This window comes from Epinephelus moara, chromosome 16 (genome assembly GCF_006386435.1).
Source record: "Epinephelus moara isolate mb chromosome 16, YSFRI_EMoa_1.0, whole genome shotgun sequence".
Classification (NCBI taxonomy): domain Eukaryota; kingdom Metazoa; phylum Chordata; class Actinopteri; order Perciformes; family Serranidae; genus Epinephelus; species Epinephelus moara.
In genome coordinates, this window is record NC_065521.1 from 34,184,215 (window position 1) to 34,202,525 (window position 18,311).

At 41.8% G+C, this 18,311-nt stretch overlaps 1 protein-coding gene across 1 annotated transcript in view; it reads right to left on the minus strand.

Annotated features, from left to right (window-relative positions):
• scube3 (signal peptide, CUB domain, EGF-like 3) overlaps nucleotides 1–12,905 on the minus strand; it is an 82,549-nt gene extending 69,644 nt beyond the window's left edge. Inside the window, exons 1-3 of the mRNA XM_050064242.1 lie at nucleotides 12,898–12,905; nucleotides 12,471–12,649; nucleotides 7,058–7,183 (exon numbers count right to left, since the gene is read on the minus strand). Coding sequence (XP_049920199.1) covers nucleotides 7,058–7,183; nucleotides 12,471–12,649; nucleotides 12,898–12,905 — 313 coding nt within the window. The remainder of the gene's footprint in view (nucleotides 1–7,057; nucleotides 7,184–12,470; nucleotides 12,650–12,897) is intronic.
• Nucleotides 12,906–18,311: the final 5,406 nt, after the last annotated feature.

Genomic DNA, 18,311 nt, shown 5'->3' on the forward strand with positions numbered 1-18,311 from the left:
CATAATTGCCTGTGTTGTGTGCTGGGCAAGGCTGGCGTCCAAAGCAAATATTTCCAAGCGGAAAGGGGTTCTGGCATGGCCAGGAGAAGTGCTCATGTTATTTGGACTTTAAACATTTTTTAAAAATTCTCTTGAGAGAATGGAAAAAAAGGTCTTAATCAAGTTAAAAGGGCTGCCTCACTTCTGAAAAATGAGACTTGTCTCTGCTCTATCCTTGCTTCACTCGAGGAGACGAAGGGAAAGGGAAGGTTCAAACGGAGAGAGATTAAGAGATTGGTTGTGTTTGCAGAGGCCATGTCCGCTGGTTTCTCAGATAGCCTTGACTGTATATATAACATTTGGCCTTGCGCAGAGCTTTAGAGCCATGTAAACATGGTGGTTGCCTTACAGAAACTCCTGAACCCTTATTTTGGAGAAAAACTCAACTTTTTTGCTCCTTATTTTTAAGGTTTAGCAACTTTAGGGGTGTTTATTGCTGACCCAGAGGTTTTTTTTAACGACTGCTGTCTGTCATCAAAGCTGTCCATGCATCCATCCCGCTGCTTGGCCTCTGTCTGGATCAGACAGAACCGTCTCTGTGGTCTAGACAGACCAGAGACAAGGAGGTGAGTGGACGGACACTGGCCTCTTTGGGCAATTCATTTACAGGAGTTAAAGAGGCACAGACTCTTTAATAAGGCAGCAAATCGGAGCCATGTGCCGTGACAGGCAGCAAAACAGCTGGTGGACTGCAGGAGCCGACCGTGTTGCTCTGGTGGTAGCTCAACAGGCACCAGCTTGGCTTGACTGTGCCACTCCCTCCTCACTGATGCTCATACACGCACAGCCAGCTCCAATTAAAGCGAGATCCTTTCTTATTTTAAACAGGATTACAGGATTTCCTCTTTTTCTCCATCGCTTCTGGAGTTCAATGACACGGCGCATTTCTTCACCCGCTTGAATGAGCAGTGACCAGGGCGCCAGGTCTGAACCCCGGCCTGAGAGCACGACTGAGTGCACACACAGACGCTTTAACTGGCTTTGTGTTCACAAATATCCAGCCTCGCTCTGACACACGTCAATGGAGGTTGTATAAATTGATATGTTGCAGGAAGTGCGGGTCTTTCATCTGCAGAACACACACTCTCCTAAATCAAAGAAGTGTGGGTGACTATTTCAGACTGGAATTTAATGCATTAAGACACTTACAGTATTTAGCTTTGAACAATTTATTAGTTCCAGCGCTTCCTGTCTGCCTGACCCACTGTGTCTAATACAGCTAACTGATTCACATCTGCTATGCAAACATGAATAAAATCTATGTTTACTGTAGCGTTTCATTCTTAAATGAGCAGCGAGCAAGGGATGATTTTTATGCTATTATATAAACAAAACTAATTCAGCTTGCCTTTGATTGAACTCAGACTTTTTCGACTTTGGGCCTGTCTCCCAGGTAACCATTTTGGTAAATAAGCACATGCTTCACGTCCAATCTCTCGCTGAGTTCTTTCCTAAATGAAAAACTATGAGCTAAGATCATGCTAACTGGCATTTCTCTGTTCCTCCAAAACAAGTCTGGAAGTATTTTAAAAACAAAACCCCAAGATAAGTGTTTGGGTGGACAGCCTTATGCCAAGGAGACGAGAGGCCCTGCACTGACGGCTCCCAGTCTGCTACATCCCTAAGCCCAATCTCAGGCTTGAGTTTCCCCCAAAGCCCTGCCAGTGGGCTCAGCTGGAATTGTTCATTTCATGGTGGATGGGACTGAACAATCCTGAGAGAAGAAAGAGAGGGAGAGAGGGTGTGTTGATATACTCTTCAGGAGCCAGCTAATGCACCAATCTCAAATCCGTCCTTTAACTCATCACTCCGGCTCCTCTCCTCTGAACTGTGGAGAGACTCTCTTGTCCAAACTCGATCCGTGCATGTCACAACAAAAGCAAAGTGACTGCTAACTGGGAAGACAGCGGGGTATTTGCATCTGCGGCGGCGAAGTGAGGAGGGTTAGAGCTAAGCCCCAGCAGTGTCTGTACGATTCTCAACTCCTCTGGGTATGATGGGAGCGGGGTTAACCAGATCATCATTTCCTCGACTCAATCCTACACATTCAGGAGTTAAAAGGTGGTGGTTAAAAGCAGCTCTTCCAGGCTAGAATCAAATGTTTTCATCACAAGTGAAGGGTGAGGATGTTATCATCGCTGCCTTGGAAGAGCGGCCAATGCAGTTAAAAGGAATGCATTTAAGAGTGCAGCAAAGGCTGTGGAGCAAATCAGCGTGACGCTCTTTGATGACTGCTTTTTCCCATCAGGACCTGGTCAATAATACATCACTCTGAAGCCTCCTGTTTGATTAGCCAACCTTGCAACATGATCCCGAAGGATTACAAGAGCGGGGATACGGGCTGGGCTGGGCGATGGCTCAGAGACTTTGTGGTAGATGACAGATTTTCTATCAAAAAGATTCTGAGGGACATTGTCAAAAAGAAAAGCCAATGTCACTACACAATTACAGCCATTAGCAAATCAACAGTGTTAACTGATGTGACCTTTTCTTAGTTGCTACTTCAAAGCCCATTTCAAAGCTGTAATGACATTGCTTTTGTGTTATAGATCATGTTATGTCTTTGGGGAAGGTTAAAGTAAAAGGGCATTCATTTCCCTATAGATTGCGCGGGGAATTGAGCGCTACTGAATCAATACAAACCAAATCAGTGTTGGTCAATAGAAATCAAAGGAACACGGCCTCTAAAAAAAGAAGTATTTCACCACTGGGAAGATGCTCTTTTCATAAAACTGGGCTGTCTATGCAATAAAAAAGACATAAATATTTTTAAAATTGGTGCTACATGACTGGAGAAAATAGAGTAAAAGGGCTGTGGCTTTTGCTTCTGCTCAAGAGGTAGAAAACCTACGACTCTTTACAGTTGGTGGCCTAATGTGAGTAGCTTGTCTTATAACAATATGGCAGCCGGCTGGTAACAAACGATCTCATGTTACATTTAGACACTGAGCTATAATATGTTTCTGATAACATTTTAGGTGCTAAACAGGCAAACCAGTTACAGAATCTTGGTTTATATTTGATCAGCACTGCCTAGTTTTACCATTGGATCTAAGTATAAGAGAGAGATGGGCGGCTCTCTTTCGATCAGCCTTTATATGCACAAGTCTTTTTTAAACAGAGATGGCGCAATAGGGCCGCTACGAAGTCCCTTCATTACACCGCCTTTGCTTTTTTACACAGAACCGGCATAACACCACCCAAGTGTGTGATTTTAGATATCATGACTGCGCACCAGAAGCAAAAGAGGCGTGAAGCATTGACTTGTAGTGTGACATATAGCGTACTCAACGGCAGCACTTTCTTAAAAAATTACAATGGCATAACATGGCAATAACAATCATTTACCGACCCTATTATATATACTGTTCGGAGGGCAAGGAGCTCCTGGACCTCATTGTCTCCTCAGTTTGCTGACATTTTCAGCTGCTGCTCTTCTTTTTTGAGTTAGCTGCTAACTGCTTCTAGCTGCTTTTCAAATATCCTAGCAGTGGGTCACACATATAACACTTCGTCAAAACGTCACACCTGTTCCGTCCATAATCCCGTCCAGCTAGCTGTCCCTTTTACACGGACAATGATTCGGCACTGTTACTACCTCTGCTGACGGCTTAAAAACGAGGCAACTTTATCTCTCCATTCTGTCATCATACCTTTTATACAAAACGGCGAGGTGCAGTAATGGTGCAACATTCCTGCCTTGAACAGGCCGTGTAAAAGGAGCTTTTGTGTCGGTGGTGGCAGCGGGCATACAAAAATGAGGAAGTACAAGAGCCAATGAAAACTGTGTTTACTGCAGTTCATTTACACACGCTACCCACATCGTTATGATACAAACTTAAACAATTGGCAAAGTATTCCTTTGAGCTGTGTGTGATCCCCAAAATCAGTAATGTGGCAACAGAGGACAACGTGTACAATAAACAGAGCAGAGCAAGATGCACGTGAGTAAACAAATTAAGATAAAATCTTCTCCTTTACAGCATGGTGGCGCTCTATCCAACATCTGTAATGTCTATTTCAAGCCTGCTTTTGTTTCTTCCAGTGAGTCACACTCGGGCTGCATGCGATTGTGGCATTTCATCTTTATGGGAGCATTAGAAGTCTCTTTATTTGTGTCTTTTAGCTCCACATCGAGGTGAAATGTTGTGATTTGTGGTCGTGAAGGAAAGGAGTATTTGCGCAGATGCTTGCGATATTAAGCTACTTGAGAGGGTTTAACGAACTAGCAATGATAAGAGGGTTTCTGTAGGACCTCAACCAAAACACATAGGTCATAAATGTGGGGACGGTGGTGCTACAGTGGGGAACTAATAGCCTTCCTGCATCTGGTTTTCATTCTAAAGAGGATGTGTGTTTTGGATTAAATTGACATTGATTCCTCTGTTTTTCCTAAGACTCTAAAAATCCTTTACAGCCTCGCCATGAAAGAGGTGTGGTGATTAAATCCCATCCCATCCCTCACCTCTGTGAGATAATAGTCATGACAGTTATAAAAGATGTAATCAAGTTCTTATATGCTTCACTTCCTCTCTTCAGTGTGAGTTTTGAGAGGGTACAATAGCTCCCTGTGAGGTAAATTATACAGTGACTGACATCTCACTCTGCACAGACAGGAGCAGCGTGCTGTGATATTGCATTGCTTCCACCTTGCTGACTCCCTGACATCTTTGTGGGCTTTAGGGCAGCCAGAGGAGACCTCAGAAACCAGAGCGTCCCCGGCGAGGCGCACTAGGCAGCGTTCTGCTTCACGCTCCGCCGCCTTCTGCCACCGCCCCGATGTCATTATGCTGCCAACACATCCAATTACAAGGAGCCGTGTGGCACGTGCGGCAACGAGCAAACAAAGAAGACATCGACAGGGATGAGTGTGTGCTGGCCTAACTCGTGTCCCTGAGCTGACAGTCACACACACCGGTGCCTACTGGCTAAAGAAAAGCCAAAGAAGGCTAAGAGCAAGAAGTTATGGACACCACTGAGAGTTAATACGGCACTGTAACCACCAAAAGCAGACGAAATCAAACAAAATCACCGGAGCTTTGTGGAGAAACAACATGGGGTAAATCCAAAGAGAAGCATCTTAAAGATCTCCGACTCTTAACTCAGTGTGAACTTTTGAGGATCAGGTGAACGTCTCCTCCTCTGCAGCCTCGGGCACATCTGGTCTATAAGGGCTCTGAGGGTCTGACCTCGTCTGGGAACCAGCTGCTTACGCTCTCCACTCCAGGGCCAAGGGGACTAATCTTTTCTCAGGGGCCAAAAAGGAGCTTAAACCTGGAAGAGGAAGCCGGGGCCTTAACATGAGACCTCAGCTATACCTCTTCCTCTCCTCTCTTGTGTTTGTGCTGGGGATTATTTCCTTAGCAGAGCAGAGCGGAGGCATTAGAATGAGTTAAATTCTCGAGAAAAAGGGGTCTTCAGAGTCCTTTCAGGTCTCAAGGCAAGAGTTGGATTTGTACTTGACAGCTACATATACACCATTCTGTGGGTATTTCTGCCCCTGCTAAGATTAAAAAACATTTAATAATTAATTGGATCGATATCTTCACAGGAACATGAGAGAATTTTTGAGTCAGATCTGAAGCCTTACCAAGAAGTCTCTGCCCTCTTGCGTACAGGTCATTCGCAGGGAAAAAAATAAAACATGGCAGAAGAAGAAGAAAAAAAAAACCTTGCCCGCGTTTGATCGTGTGTGTTTCACTATGACAAATTATATCAAAGGGATCGATGGGTGCAACTCTGTTTGATGCAACAGCAGCAGCCACACAACCATATATTGCAATTACACACCTGCACGCAAGGCAGGAGCTGATCCGCGGCACGGCAAATGATCCACGCACAACTGAGCGCCGTTGCTAAATGGCTTGGAAAATAGCCCTGCTTTACACTGTAGATACAAGCGCATGAGCGAGGAGGAGGCAGAGAGGCAGGGAAGAAGAGAAAGAGACAGTAAGAGTGAGAGAAAGAGGGACTCTGAGACATCGACAAGTCAGAGCAGGTTTATTATCGATCTAAAGATGTGAGTGTTTTCCATTCCACCTTAATCCCAGCATTGCATGCGGCTCATCATGTAAATTGATATGAGTGTGTTGCCTCGTGTGCCCGCATGTAAAAGCGCCTTCACAGTGAATTGCAGCTAAGTGCTGATAAGTTTTTCTGTCATCACTTCACCTGAATGTGAAATCTACAGCAGCAAGTTGCAGGTTACTTTTCCTCTGCAACAAGCTCACAGGAGCTCCAAGCTTTAGCCGTCTTTTTATATCAAGTGAAATGTATCACGCTGAGGTTGTTACCAATAGAGATGATTTTGAGGAGCAGCAGGGTCTGACTTGGGGGTTTCAAAACAAAACAAAGGAATGTAGGATGGGTGAATGGGGGAGAGGGAGCAAGACAGACTGTGAGGGGGGAGCTGGGTGGGTGATGTCTATGTTTAGCAGCTCCCAGCAGCAGGAAGATCAGTGTTTTTTTTCTTTTCATTTCATAACCTTTTAAGCCTAATACGTTCTCTGCGAGGTTAATATGAATGGCACACCGGTGAAATATTAAACCATGGGAAAGTACGGTCGGCTGACGGCTCACTCAGAGCTCTCGGCTCAGGGTCAAGCTCTTCATAAATTCACCTCTTTCCGTCAAACTTGTGCAAAAAAACCCTCCTTTTTTCTTTTGTGAAAACACATTTGGAGACTACCTGCTATGTGAAATGAGGAAATAGCTCATATCTGATGCAGCAGTCTAATAAGAGCTCAATTCAGCCCTGAAACATACATTACCATTCATGATGAGACATTAGACATGCAGAGAGAAAGAATTTATGCAACCACATGGGTTATGTCAGGCTGGCTTTGACACATGCAGTTTAATGTATGTGTTCTCCTGACAAAAGCCCATTATATAACGTTTTCCTGCATAATTAAGTCAGCTGCGAAAAAATGTGGAGAGAAAAAATCAGTTGAACACACTCACGCACACGCTGTGTTAAGTGCACACACACAAACATTCCCACACATCACACACTCACCTAGACAATTGTGCCCATCATGTGCCAAGCGGAAGCCATCATAGCATGTGCACCTGTAATTTCCTGGGATGTTGATGCACTCGTGGACGCAGCCACCGTTGTATTCAGTCGCACACTCGTCGACATCTGCAGAGAGGAGGTAGAAGACAATTGTGAGAGCAGGTTCTTTAAAACTTGAAGCAATCAAGCTCCAGTTTGTGTGTAGGAGCAGGCTTAAAAGGAACAGTTCGTCATCTTTGGGAAGTGCTTTATTTGCTTTCTTGCTGGGAGCTACATGAGGAGATCACTGCCATTCTGATATCTGGCTGCAGCCAATTTGGCTTAGCTTAGCATTGAGGCTGGAAACAGGGTGTTCCAATGGCTGAAAATTTCAAAGCTCCAGTAGTCCCATTAGACTGAAAGCCCATTTCTCTGATAGCCTGTTATCCCAAAAGCAGATGCACTTTGCTCCGAAGTCCTGTTTCTCCAAAAATATACCCTCCCTGCAGTTAGTTTCAGTTTTCCAGTGGCGTTTAAGCCACTGATCCCAGGTGGTTTTCACCAACCCTTTGCGGCGTTTCCCAGCAGCATTTGAGCTACCAATCTTGGGTGTTTTTCACTGACCTGGCCCTGCTTTTCCATTTCTACCAAAACATATCCTTTCTTAACCATAACCATGTGGTTTTGTGTCTAAATGAAACCACACCTTAGTTGAGAAGCGTTACGTTTCAACACATCCACTACAAATGTAACATATCCATGGTTTACAGCAATGTGAACATTTTTTCTTGTGATTGAGTTCTCTAACTGCAGGGAAACAAGATTACAGAGCAATGAGCTTTGGTTTTTGGGATAACAAGCAGTTGGAGAATTGGGCTTTCGATCCAGCGGGATATTTTTCTGGCTTTGGAATTTTGGGCCTTCGAAAAAATGGGAAGTCCACGGAAACATCTTGCCTTGGCTCTTTTCGAAAAGTAACAAATTCCCCTCACCAGGACCTCTAAAGCCTACTAATTAACATGTTATGTTTCAAAAGCAATCCATCTGCTCTTTAATTTCTGCAAGAAAGCAAAATGAGCATGTTCCCCCAAATGTCAAAAATATTCCTCAAAAAATCTGTGAGTGCAATTAGGCCGTTTGGTGTAAGAATTAAAGTGATCTGTTTTGTTCCATCTCTTCTTTCTCGGAGCTCTTAGGAGGTAAACAGGGATGCGGCAACAGCTGTGGTAATTAGTTGTTTCACCTGTTACTGATGTAATTTGGGTATATGCCAAGCCTCGCTGATACTGTTTTGTTTTTTAAAGCCTTGTACTGATAGCCAAGATTTTATGCCATATTTAATATCTTCAAATTTGAACAGTTTTCATGCCAGGACATTGCTTTTTCCCTTTGGAATTGCATTGTTGGCAGGACGTAACAGCCTCTGAAACAGCTTTGTGTGCAGCATGGGGTACTAAAAGCCTTCAACTGAGACCCAGAGAATGAAGTCAGTTTTGACAATCTGCAGCAACTAAGCACGAAAATGTCCATTTATACATAAAACATAAACAAAAAGGAAATACAGTTGTTAGGGGAAAATCATTATTTTATGCCAACGTATGTCGTCAGAAAGGAATCTCCATTACATTAGTGCTGATGTTATTGACATTACAGGCTGACTGGTAGCCAATACTGAATAAAAGGCCAATATTGACCATCAGACCGATAAATCAATCTGAGCCTGAAGTTAATCAGTCCTAGAAGCTAAAACAGAAGAAATGTGACACATAAACGAGAGAGCAGAGGCCTGTGGATAAAGAGAGGCTGCAGATTGGCATGACAGCCTGAGAGGAGTTGTCTGTTATGGTTATGATGATGGTTGAGCGGCCCGTACTGAGGAGACGCAGACAAGGTGGATTGAGAACACAGCGCGCTTCCACTCAGCACTTACTGGCCCATTTAGGGCCGATGATCCCGGTCGTTCAGCTCCTCTTTGAGGCTGTCTCACTCTGGGCTAGATTGGACTTGACAGCAGAGGGATGGGACTGAAACAAAGAAACACTTTCCTGCTCCCTGCTTCTCCACTTCCCACACATCTCTGTCATTCCCCGATCACACAGCACACAATCAGCCTTCACTTTTCTACTCCTCTCTAAACCTGAAACGCCCACCACATGTTAACTGAGTGATTTTTCTCCAGTAGCTCTGAAATTGTTTTTATCCGATGCTTGTCATGTCCTACTAAGTCAACTCCAAACTTTTGTCCGTTTACATCTACAAGACGTCGATCTGTCTTTTAGAAAAGCACACATATAAAGGCTGAACTGTAACGGACGTAACAAGAAGAATAACAGGGTTTAGTTTGGTTTATTGACAAGATTGTAAAATATAATAAGTAACAATATATCAGACTTTAGATAGAAAGATGTGGTCTGGGAATTATTTCCATTGTTGCCCCTAGTGCTTTCACAGTCCACTGACAAAAATCATAAAAGCCAATTATTAATACATTTTTGTTAAGAAGACAAAATTGAAAGTGAAAAAATAATCACATGTATTATCATTTAATTCTAAAGCAGAAAAAGATTGTAAATGTTTTAAGGATGATAAACCAATAATAATAACAGCCGGTAAGAAAAACTGAAAAATCTACTTTATAAAGTCACTAAAATTATAATTATTTCATCAAAAGACCCTGAAATCTCCTGTGTGTGTTCTGGGTGGTCATTTTGGGGTTCATTGTCACATTTTGCCAGTTGAAGCATCTCAGAAAAAAAGAGAGATCTGTAACAAAATGACCTCTTTTTGTATCATCCCTCTGCAGCTCAACAGGAAAACACTGTCTAGAGAAACTCAAGGAGGGACCTTTGCACTAGAAAGACTTTGGCCAACACCTACAAGGTTTGATTATATACCAGAGAGCTGGAGCCTCACATTAGCCTCAGGTAAACATTGAAATACGTTTTTGCACAAAACAACTTCTGTGGATTTTGTCTCCCATCACTTACACTGAAAGCCCATTAGGAAGGGATCTTTGTACATCAGGCATTTTACTAATATAAGACCAACTTGATAAACATATCTTTCTCGGGTTTTTTTTTATTGTGCTTTGAACACCAGCTTTCAGCGACAATGTAGTGCCATCTAGTTCCATAAAACTGGAGGGAAGGCAGATACCTCCATTAGGGATGTAAATCACCAGTTTACAGATAAAATATTACATCAATTCTTTGGACAACAATACAATTTATTGTCACCATACTATTTCGATTTGATGTGATTTAGGGGCCTGCGATCAATATGACATGATATTATCTGCTCATTTACACAGTCAGTTACAGAAAAAGCTGCCACATCTTTCTTTTTTACTTTTGGCCATAAAAGATAAAAACAACACATAAATAATGTAAATAATTGTAACTGCTTAAGTGCTGTAAAGTTTCCTTTAAACTGACTCCACTAACACATAAAACAGCACATGGGATAAGTTTACCTTCAGGGCTCAATGACAGAAAAACCTTTTCTGGAAGAAATCTTTTCATTTTTCCTAAAACTTCAGGGTTATCTGGCTTTAAGACCTGAAGGCAAACTTCTCCTAACAGCCATAAAACATGGATTAACAACAAGATCATTTCACAAAAGTATCAAATTCAGCTCAGTGATAACTGTCAAGGTTCACAGACAAAACAATTCTCTCTTGCTAGTCACGATTATCAGCTTAAGCATGTTTACACTGCAGAAATTAGCCTAGCAGCTAGCAGACTTTTTCCCTCTGCTCATAGTTTAACAGAATACACATTAGGTTTTTATCTTTCTTACTCATCCTTGGTAAAAGTCGCTGTATCTCCTGACAGAACAGTATGAATGAATTTCAATCTGCATGCATGGTTTTTCAGCCGAACATTGTTACCTTGTGTTTTATCTTTGAACAGCATTGTTTACATACACCATGTGCTTTGTCTGTTGACCTGTATTTCCCCTGAAATCCAAAATATTTCCACACTGCTGATTTATTCCCGAGTAAATAATGTTATCCTCACTGTCTTTCTTTCGGCTGCTTGCCATCTACCTGCAACTGTTTGACCGTGATGCAGACTTTTACAATAAAAGCGTATCCTATTGATGATGATATGGATCGATGTTTTCACTTTGCATCGATGAGATTGGATCGTTGATCATTTAATCTATATATCTATCCAGATTGATGGATCATTACGCCCCTAATCTCCAACATTCTGCAACTCAATCCAAAACAATCTGGACTGATAAACAGCATCACAGGTAAGAGGACATAAACATATTTCTGACTTTGGGGTGAACTGTCCCTTTACAGTGCTGGACAAATCAGGACTGTCCCCTGAAGATAAAAACTTGCACTTTAACTCTTATATAAATCTCAGCTGTTGCTACAGGTTACTTTACACTAAGCTTTTAGATCACTAAAACCTAAAAATCAAATCTGAACCACAGGCTGCAAAGGCAAGCAGGGTGGAAATAATAATGAGGATTACACCACTCAGCATGGAAACATGAGAACGCTTCCCTTTGTCATCATCTTTTTGATTTCTGCTGCTCTCTTTTAACACAAATAGATGCTCGTCTGGTGCAGAAGTCAGAATCAACGGGCAGTCTGACAGCACGCTCTTCAAATCTTACCACCAGTTACCAAAACACTTTTTCTCTTTTTTTTTTCTCTTATTTTATGAATGTTGTTTTTGAATTTTGAATTGTACAAGGAAATCAGCCTTGAGGAGCCATCAGCTAACCTTCAGTTCAACGGAAACCCAACCTTGCACATATTTTACAATAGATTCAATAAAGCAAACTTTTATGACCAACAGGCAGGAGGCCATGAAAAACACTCGGTCAAGTAAATGAAAGAATAATAATAGTGAGGAAAAAAATGACATTGTGAAATATGGTTTTGTAATAATACTAATAAAAATTGTGGAATATAATGATCCGGAGGCTTTGGGCACATTGAAAAAGGTAGAAAAACAGACTTGTGTCTGACAGTCTATGAGGCCTGCCTCTGGCTGTGGAAATATCCCTGACTGCTTGGCAGGGGCCTCTGACTGCCGTTTCAGCCACTATCTTAATTCTCTCCTCCAACATGTGTAGGAAATTTACTGCTTCATTTCATCTTGTCACAAAGGAGCACTCTGCACCTGGCTTTCCCCTTCCTCCATCCGCCGCTCTCTCCCCCGTCTCTCCTCCCACTTCAGGAGAGTCTTAAAGCTAATGAGTTATGTTGAGTGAGACAGAAGGTCTTATCAAACCTGTCAGCGGCCCAGGGGGCTTACGTTCAGATAGATAAGGCAAATCAACATGAGAAATGTTCCTTTCACTTCAATGTACTGTAAAAATCCTCCCTGTGCTCTCACAGAGGGGAGCAGAAGTCTGTGCCTCCAACCACAGCTGAAAAATGGGCGCATTAATCCGTTAAAACTTTTACCTTCACAATGTTTGCCGTCCCCTTTATAGCCTGACTTGCAGATACATTTGTATGACTTCAGGGTGTTCTGGCAGATGGCATCGATGCTGCAGTTGTCAAGCGCTTCTGCACACTCGTCCACATCTAGAGAGGAGGAGAGAGGGAGGGGGTGGTTAGCTGATGAAGCTGAAACGTTCTCGCTGATAGTGACATAGTTATACCACAAAATACAGATCTCTGAAATGTCAAACTCAGTATAATTGATTGTGCTGCATGTGACCACTCAGTGTGAAAGACCAAATACAGAAACACATTAAAAAGAACAGTGAAAGTTAATACAAATCAGACTGCCATAATTGTGAACTGGGTAATACAACATTTGTTGTGCAATTATAAACACAAGCACACCCACTTATTGATTGGGCTGCAGTGACCTTTAATTGATCACCTGGACATTCGTCCCTGAAAAAAGGGTCATGAAATTGAAAAAAACAATAAAACAAATAGAATTGTCGGAAAGAAATATCCCAGAAAAGCCTGCATAACAAATGGAAGGAAAAGAAGTATATATAACAAAGTCTTGGGGCATCCACGGTCTGTTAAGATGCCAACCATGAACCGAAACGCCCCGTTTGAATCCAGCCGGGGACCTTTGTTGCATGTCATCCCCCATCTCTCTCTCTCTCTCCTCTTACTTCCTGTCATCTCTCTGCTGTCAGCTATTGAATAATGGCAAAAATGCAATGCAAACAAAAAATCCACAGCCACGCTAGCGTGCATTGGCCTGGTATCCTGTGCATCACAGAGCCCAGCACAGCTCTGAGCTAAATGCTAACGTCAGCATGCTAAGACAATGCAGATGTTTCAAGTCCCAATGATATTAACAATACATTTTCCCAGTTTCAAGCCTGTGTCCCTGTGTTAATTGATCATTTACAGCTTGTTATGAGCCAAATATATGTAAAAGAAAAACAGTATCAGGGTATTTTTACGTCAAAATCCCTGTCTTTTCTCTTTCTGCAAAGCGGTTTCAAATGTTTGATGGCTCATCCTGCTCTGTTTACGAAAGATCATCCAATCAAATGAGACTCTGTGCAACTAGCTAGCCATACTGGTCATATAAAACCACACTTCACCATTTGTGGGTTGTAGTAGCTAACAGAGAAATATGGAGTGAGATAGGAAGAGATGTGTGTTTGGATATCAGAGGGGAAAACTGTTTTCGTGTCCAAAACAATGTGGCTAAGGTCTAATTCACCCATCTCTCCTGTGTCATCCTCCTGATCTAACAAGGGAGTTGTATGTGGAGCCAACAGTCCACCCAACAGCAGGTAGCACTCCTATAGTGCTAAACTTTAACCCCGCCCACTTGTTAGTAGTCCAATCAGCTGCAAAAGATTTGATTTAAATCCCTTTTGTAAGTGTTCACCGCGCAAATGGTCTGTTTCACTGTGAAATATGTCACAGTACAGAAGTTAGACACTCTAACGTCCAGTTCACAGGGACTTCAAATGGTATAATGTTTTTTAAGTTCACTATTTAACAATCTTTAGGGTGTTAGCATTGCTAATTAGCACTAAACACAAAGTACAGTTTAGGCTGATGGATGGGAATGTCATTAGTTCTGAAGTTATTTGGTCAAAACTTGTTGGAGGAATTTAAATACTGACCTATTTTAACAATGCTAAAGGAATTTGGATTCATTGTCTGGGCACCATGAACGTCTGTGCAGAATTATTATATACATGGTAATCCATCTGATAGCTGTTGGACTGTCCAACAGACTGCCATCTCTAGAGCTGCTAGCATGGCTCTAATCCAAACCAATACAATCTTGAAAAATGACAACATGACAAGCAGCCTTTATCAAGATTAAAAAAACATGTTCAAGCCTTCAAAAGAATGTACATTATGAATTCAATCACAGCAGGATGTTCAAGCCCAGACTAATTCATCAGTTACGCTTGACTCGCTCTCAAAGCTCTGAATAACAGATACGGGCAGATATAAAACAGCTCAGTATAAAAGGTGAGTGTTGCGTAACTGCTGTATTGAGTTTGAATTATAAGAGAATGTGAAAAGATAAGAATGGAAATGGATTTAACCAGAAGCATGATCAGGTTTGCCTCATGGAGCCCCTAATCCCACCAAATCCCAGTTAACTAGCCCAGGTGTTTAGGATTACCCCCCTTGCACACAGGGGAAGGGCAGCTTAACAAGGTTTACATAGCTTCCAATATCCACTCTTATCACAAGCCCTGTGCAGGAGCGGGCTGATCCCACTGGGAAATGACCTGCAACCTAAACCCCTGAGCTAAGCATATTGCCTATATCTGCCTATTCCTGGAGGACATGGCGTCTGCTGTGGAAAGGAGGACAGTGACAGCGCAGAATGCACAAAACTCTGTGGAAATCTGTGTCACAGTATTGAACTTAATATACCCATTACAAGAGGTTTGAACACATTCAGGCAATCATAGTGGAAACATCACAATAGCAGTTTGTTGATGCTGCTGTTGCTACAGGAGGAACACAAAGCTACCAGGTCAGACTCATATTTATTCTGCTATGACGTGAGTTTAACATTTCACTAAAAAGTTGGCAGAGGTTTCAGTGATGCTTGGTGATTGTGTGAAAAGTATTAAGGTTAGGTATCAGGGTTAGACAGCTCTGTGAGGCTGTACTTCAGCACAGAGGTGCTTTGTGCTAAATGCATGCTAGCATTCTCGTGATGGGGACTGCCCATTGTTCTGATGGCTCATAATTTCGAAGCGCTAATAGTCTGAAAAATGTATAATTGGACCAAAAGTTGTCTGACCGCAAGGTAGGCTATCACGAAAACAAACATGCATCAATGCGAAAGTCCATTTCTCTGAAAATATTCCACACTTTCCCCTAAACAAAAGCACATGGCTAATTATTATGCAGAATGACGTCATTGGACCTTGATGAAAGCATGGCCTGCCCTAATCTGCCTCTGATTGGCTAGTGCTCGCTCCTCTCGATGGTTGGGTTGGTTAGGTTAAGGCAGAACAAGTGAGACTGGCTAGGGGTTACGGTAAGAATATCAGGATAAGCCAATCAGAGGAACAGTTGGACCAAAAGTCCGACCGCCAAGGCTGATATTACAGAAACAAAAACGCATTGATTCGAAGGGCTGTTTCTCCAAAAATATTCTACACACTCCCCCAAACAAAAGCACATGGCTAATTATCATGCAGAATGATGTCATCGGACCTTGATGGAAAGACATGGCCTGCCCTAATCTGCTTCTGACTGTCTAGTACTCGCTCCTCTCGATAGTTGGATTGGTTAGGTCTAGGCATGATGAGTGAGACTGATTAGAGTAAAAATATCAGACTATGTCTATCAGAGGAAGAGTTGGACCAAAAGTTGTCCAACACCGAGGTAGGCTATCCCGAAAACAAACGTGCATCGGTACGAAGGGCCATAAATCCAAAAATATTCTATTATTACCCCAAACAAAAGCACATGGCTAATTATTTTGCATCATGATGTCATCGGACCTTGATGGCTAAGGTATGACCTGCCCAGTTCTGCCTCTGATTGGCTAGTACTCATTCCTCTCAATGGTTGGGTTTGTTAGGTTTAGGCATGATGAGTGAGAATGGTTAGGGTTAGGGTAAGACTATCAGAATAAGCCATTTAGAGGAAGAATAGGGAAGGTCATGCTTTTGTCATTCTGCATAAGGACAAGCCATGTGATTCTGTTTTGGAAAAAAGGATAGTCACAGGAATGGTCCTTGGAGCAATGCCTTTGTTTTCGAGATACTAGCTGGGCTTTTGCTCCAATGGGACATTCTCTAGACTATTGGGGCTTCCGAATTATGAGCCGTCAGAAAAACAGCATAACATCTTCACAATAACCACTGAGAGGCAAAATGAAACTATAACTTCTAGGTTCAGTTCCAGAGGTAAGAAAACCTAATTTAAAATCATACAGAAATTTGTAATAGGGCAAATAACTAAAACAAGGTTCCTAGAGGGAGACTTAGATTTGAGACATTTTTAATGCTACTAGCAATTAAATTTAATGGCAGTTTTATAATAACCAGTACTGAAAGAAAATCATGAACCAACATAAATTACTTAGGGCTAGGGACAGTTTAACCGATTGCCTTTTTTAATCAAGTTAAAAAGTTAAATGATCTGCTTCAAATGCTGAAAAAAAATAAAACTTTCTAGAGCAGTGACATGGAAAACAATGAACATATAAGTATCTCTTAGAGCCATTTTCTAGCAAGTCCTACTTGGGAACGTTTAATTAAAGACAGGTGTGCTGAAGTGAGCGTGGAACATGGAAGACGCCACAGGGTTAAAACCGTGTTTTTGGTTAATCTTAGTTTTTATTGTTTGATGAAGTCATTTAATACCCCATTGATTTGAACTTTGTTTTTGTAAAGGCCTGTTTATTTGGGGAATGTTTGTTTGGGGATTTTTGTTTTCTGTTTTTTGTAATGCGACGGTCAAGACAATCAGTTCATAATGTCATCTTGCAACTCTCCATACCTCCTGCAAATCAGTCAATTCTAAAACCAACCGAAGCACCTGGATCATCAAACATCCTACGTTCTCTTGTCTTAGTATAATAAGACTTTTGAAAGACTGATTTGAGAAATTTAATGCCAAGCTCAATGCCTTTTAAGACTCTTTAAGGATCCAATGAAACCCTGTAAAGATTCTGCCAAGGAACATTGCTCAACGGGATGTAGTGTTGTTCACACCATATGTCTAGATAGGGACGGTCTAAATGAAAAAATAAAAGTAACTTTTATTTAATATTTTTGTTGAAAGGTTAAAGGATTACCAAAGTGATCTCAATTCAACCTGAGGTAGACATGAAGGTCTGCACCAAATTTCAGAGCAATCCATCCAATAGCTGTGGAAACATTTCACTAAATATCAAAATATCATCCTGCTGCCACAGCACAGTACAGTCAGTAGAGATGTATCAGTTGTCAAAATGACATGTTAAACATCTGCTTTTTGTCACCTGATACAAAAGTTGAACATCAACACTAGGCCTTCCAAATAAAGTGATACCAGCTGAGGTGTTTTCAAACGGTGCTGTCACTCTTGTAATGATTTGTCACATTTTATGTGTCTGTATAGTGTTTTAGTTTCTGTGCAACACTCGGTGAGGAATTTAACACCTGGGACAGTTGTGGCTCGTCTCTTGCCAAGTTTCCACAGAGCCATTTAGTGATGCAACAGCTCCCCGAGCTCTGCATTGATTTATATTATGCGAGAACAATATGGATTCTCTTGAGGAGCTGCCTCAGTCCTTTCTCCTCACAGACTGTCTTCCAGGATTAGAGTCGGAGAGGCCGTGTGAGGAAGTGTTTTTCAATAGAGGAGGCATTAATCACAACAAAATATCTGTCTTATTGTCAGGTTTCTTGGTGCCAAGTCTCTGTTGTAATTAATATTCATTATGACAGAAACTCAAAGAATCCTTCTTTTCATCTTGTTATTAATGTTCCCATCTGGAGCATCAGTTCACTTTATCTTTCCAGTCTGCAAGGCTGCCGCCTCTCACTTACTTTCAGACAGGCTCACATACACACACACACGCACAGACTCACACACTTTTCAAAACACGCCTCAAGTCGGAAGCTGCAAGTACGATTCAGAGATTGACAGCATAACACATCAGCTGAAAGGTTAATGATGAAATTAAAACACAAATATACAAATAGTGCAGAAAAACAGCCAATTATATGTCTGTTTTTGCCAAAACTCTGTTTTTTCTCAAGTTAAATTTGCATCAAGAACAGTTTGATACTATTATTGCTTCAGGCAATTGTTGAGTGCAAAAGAGCAGCACTAGATATTGGGCTG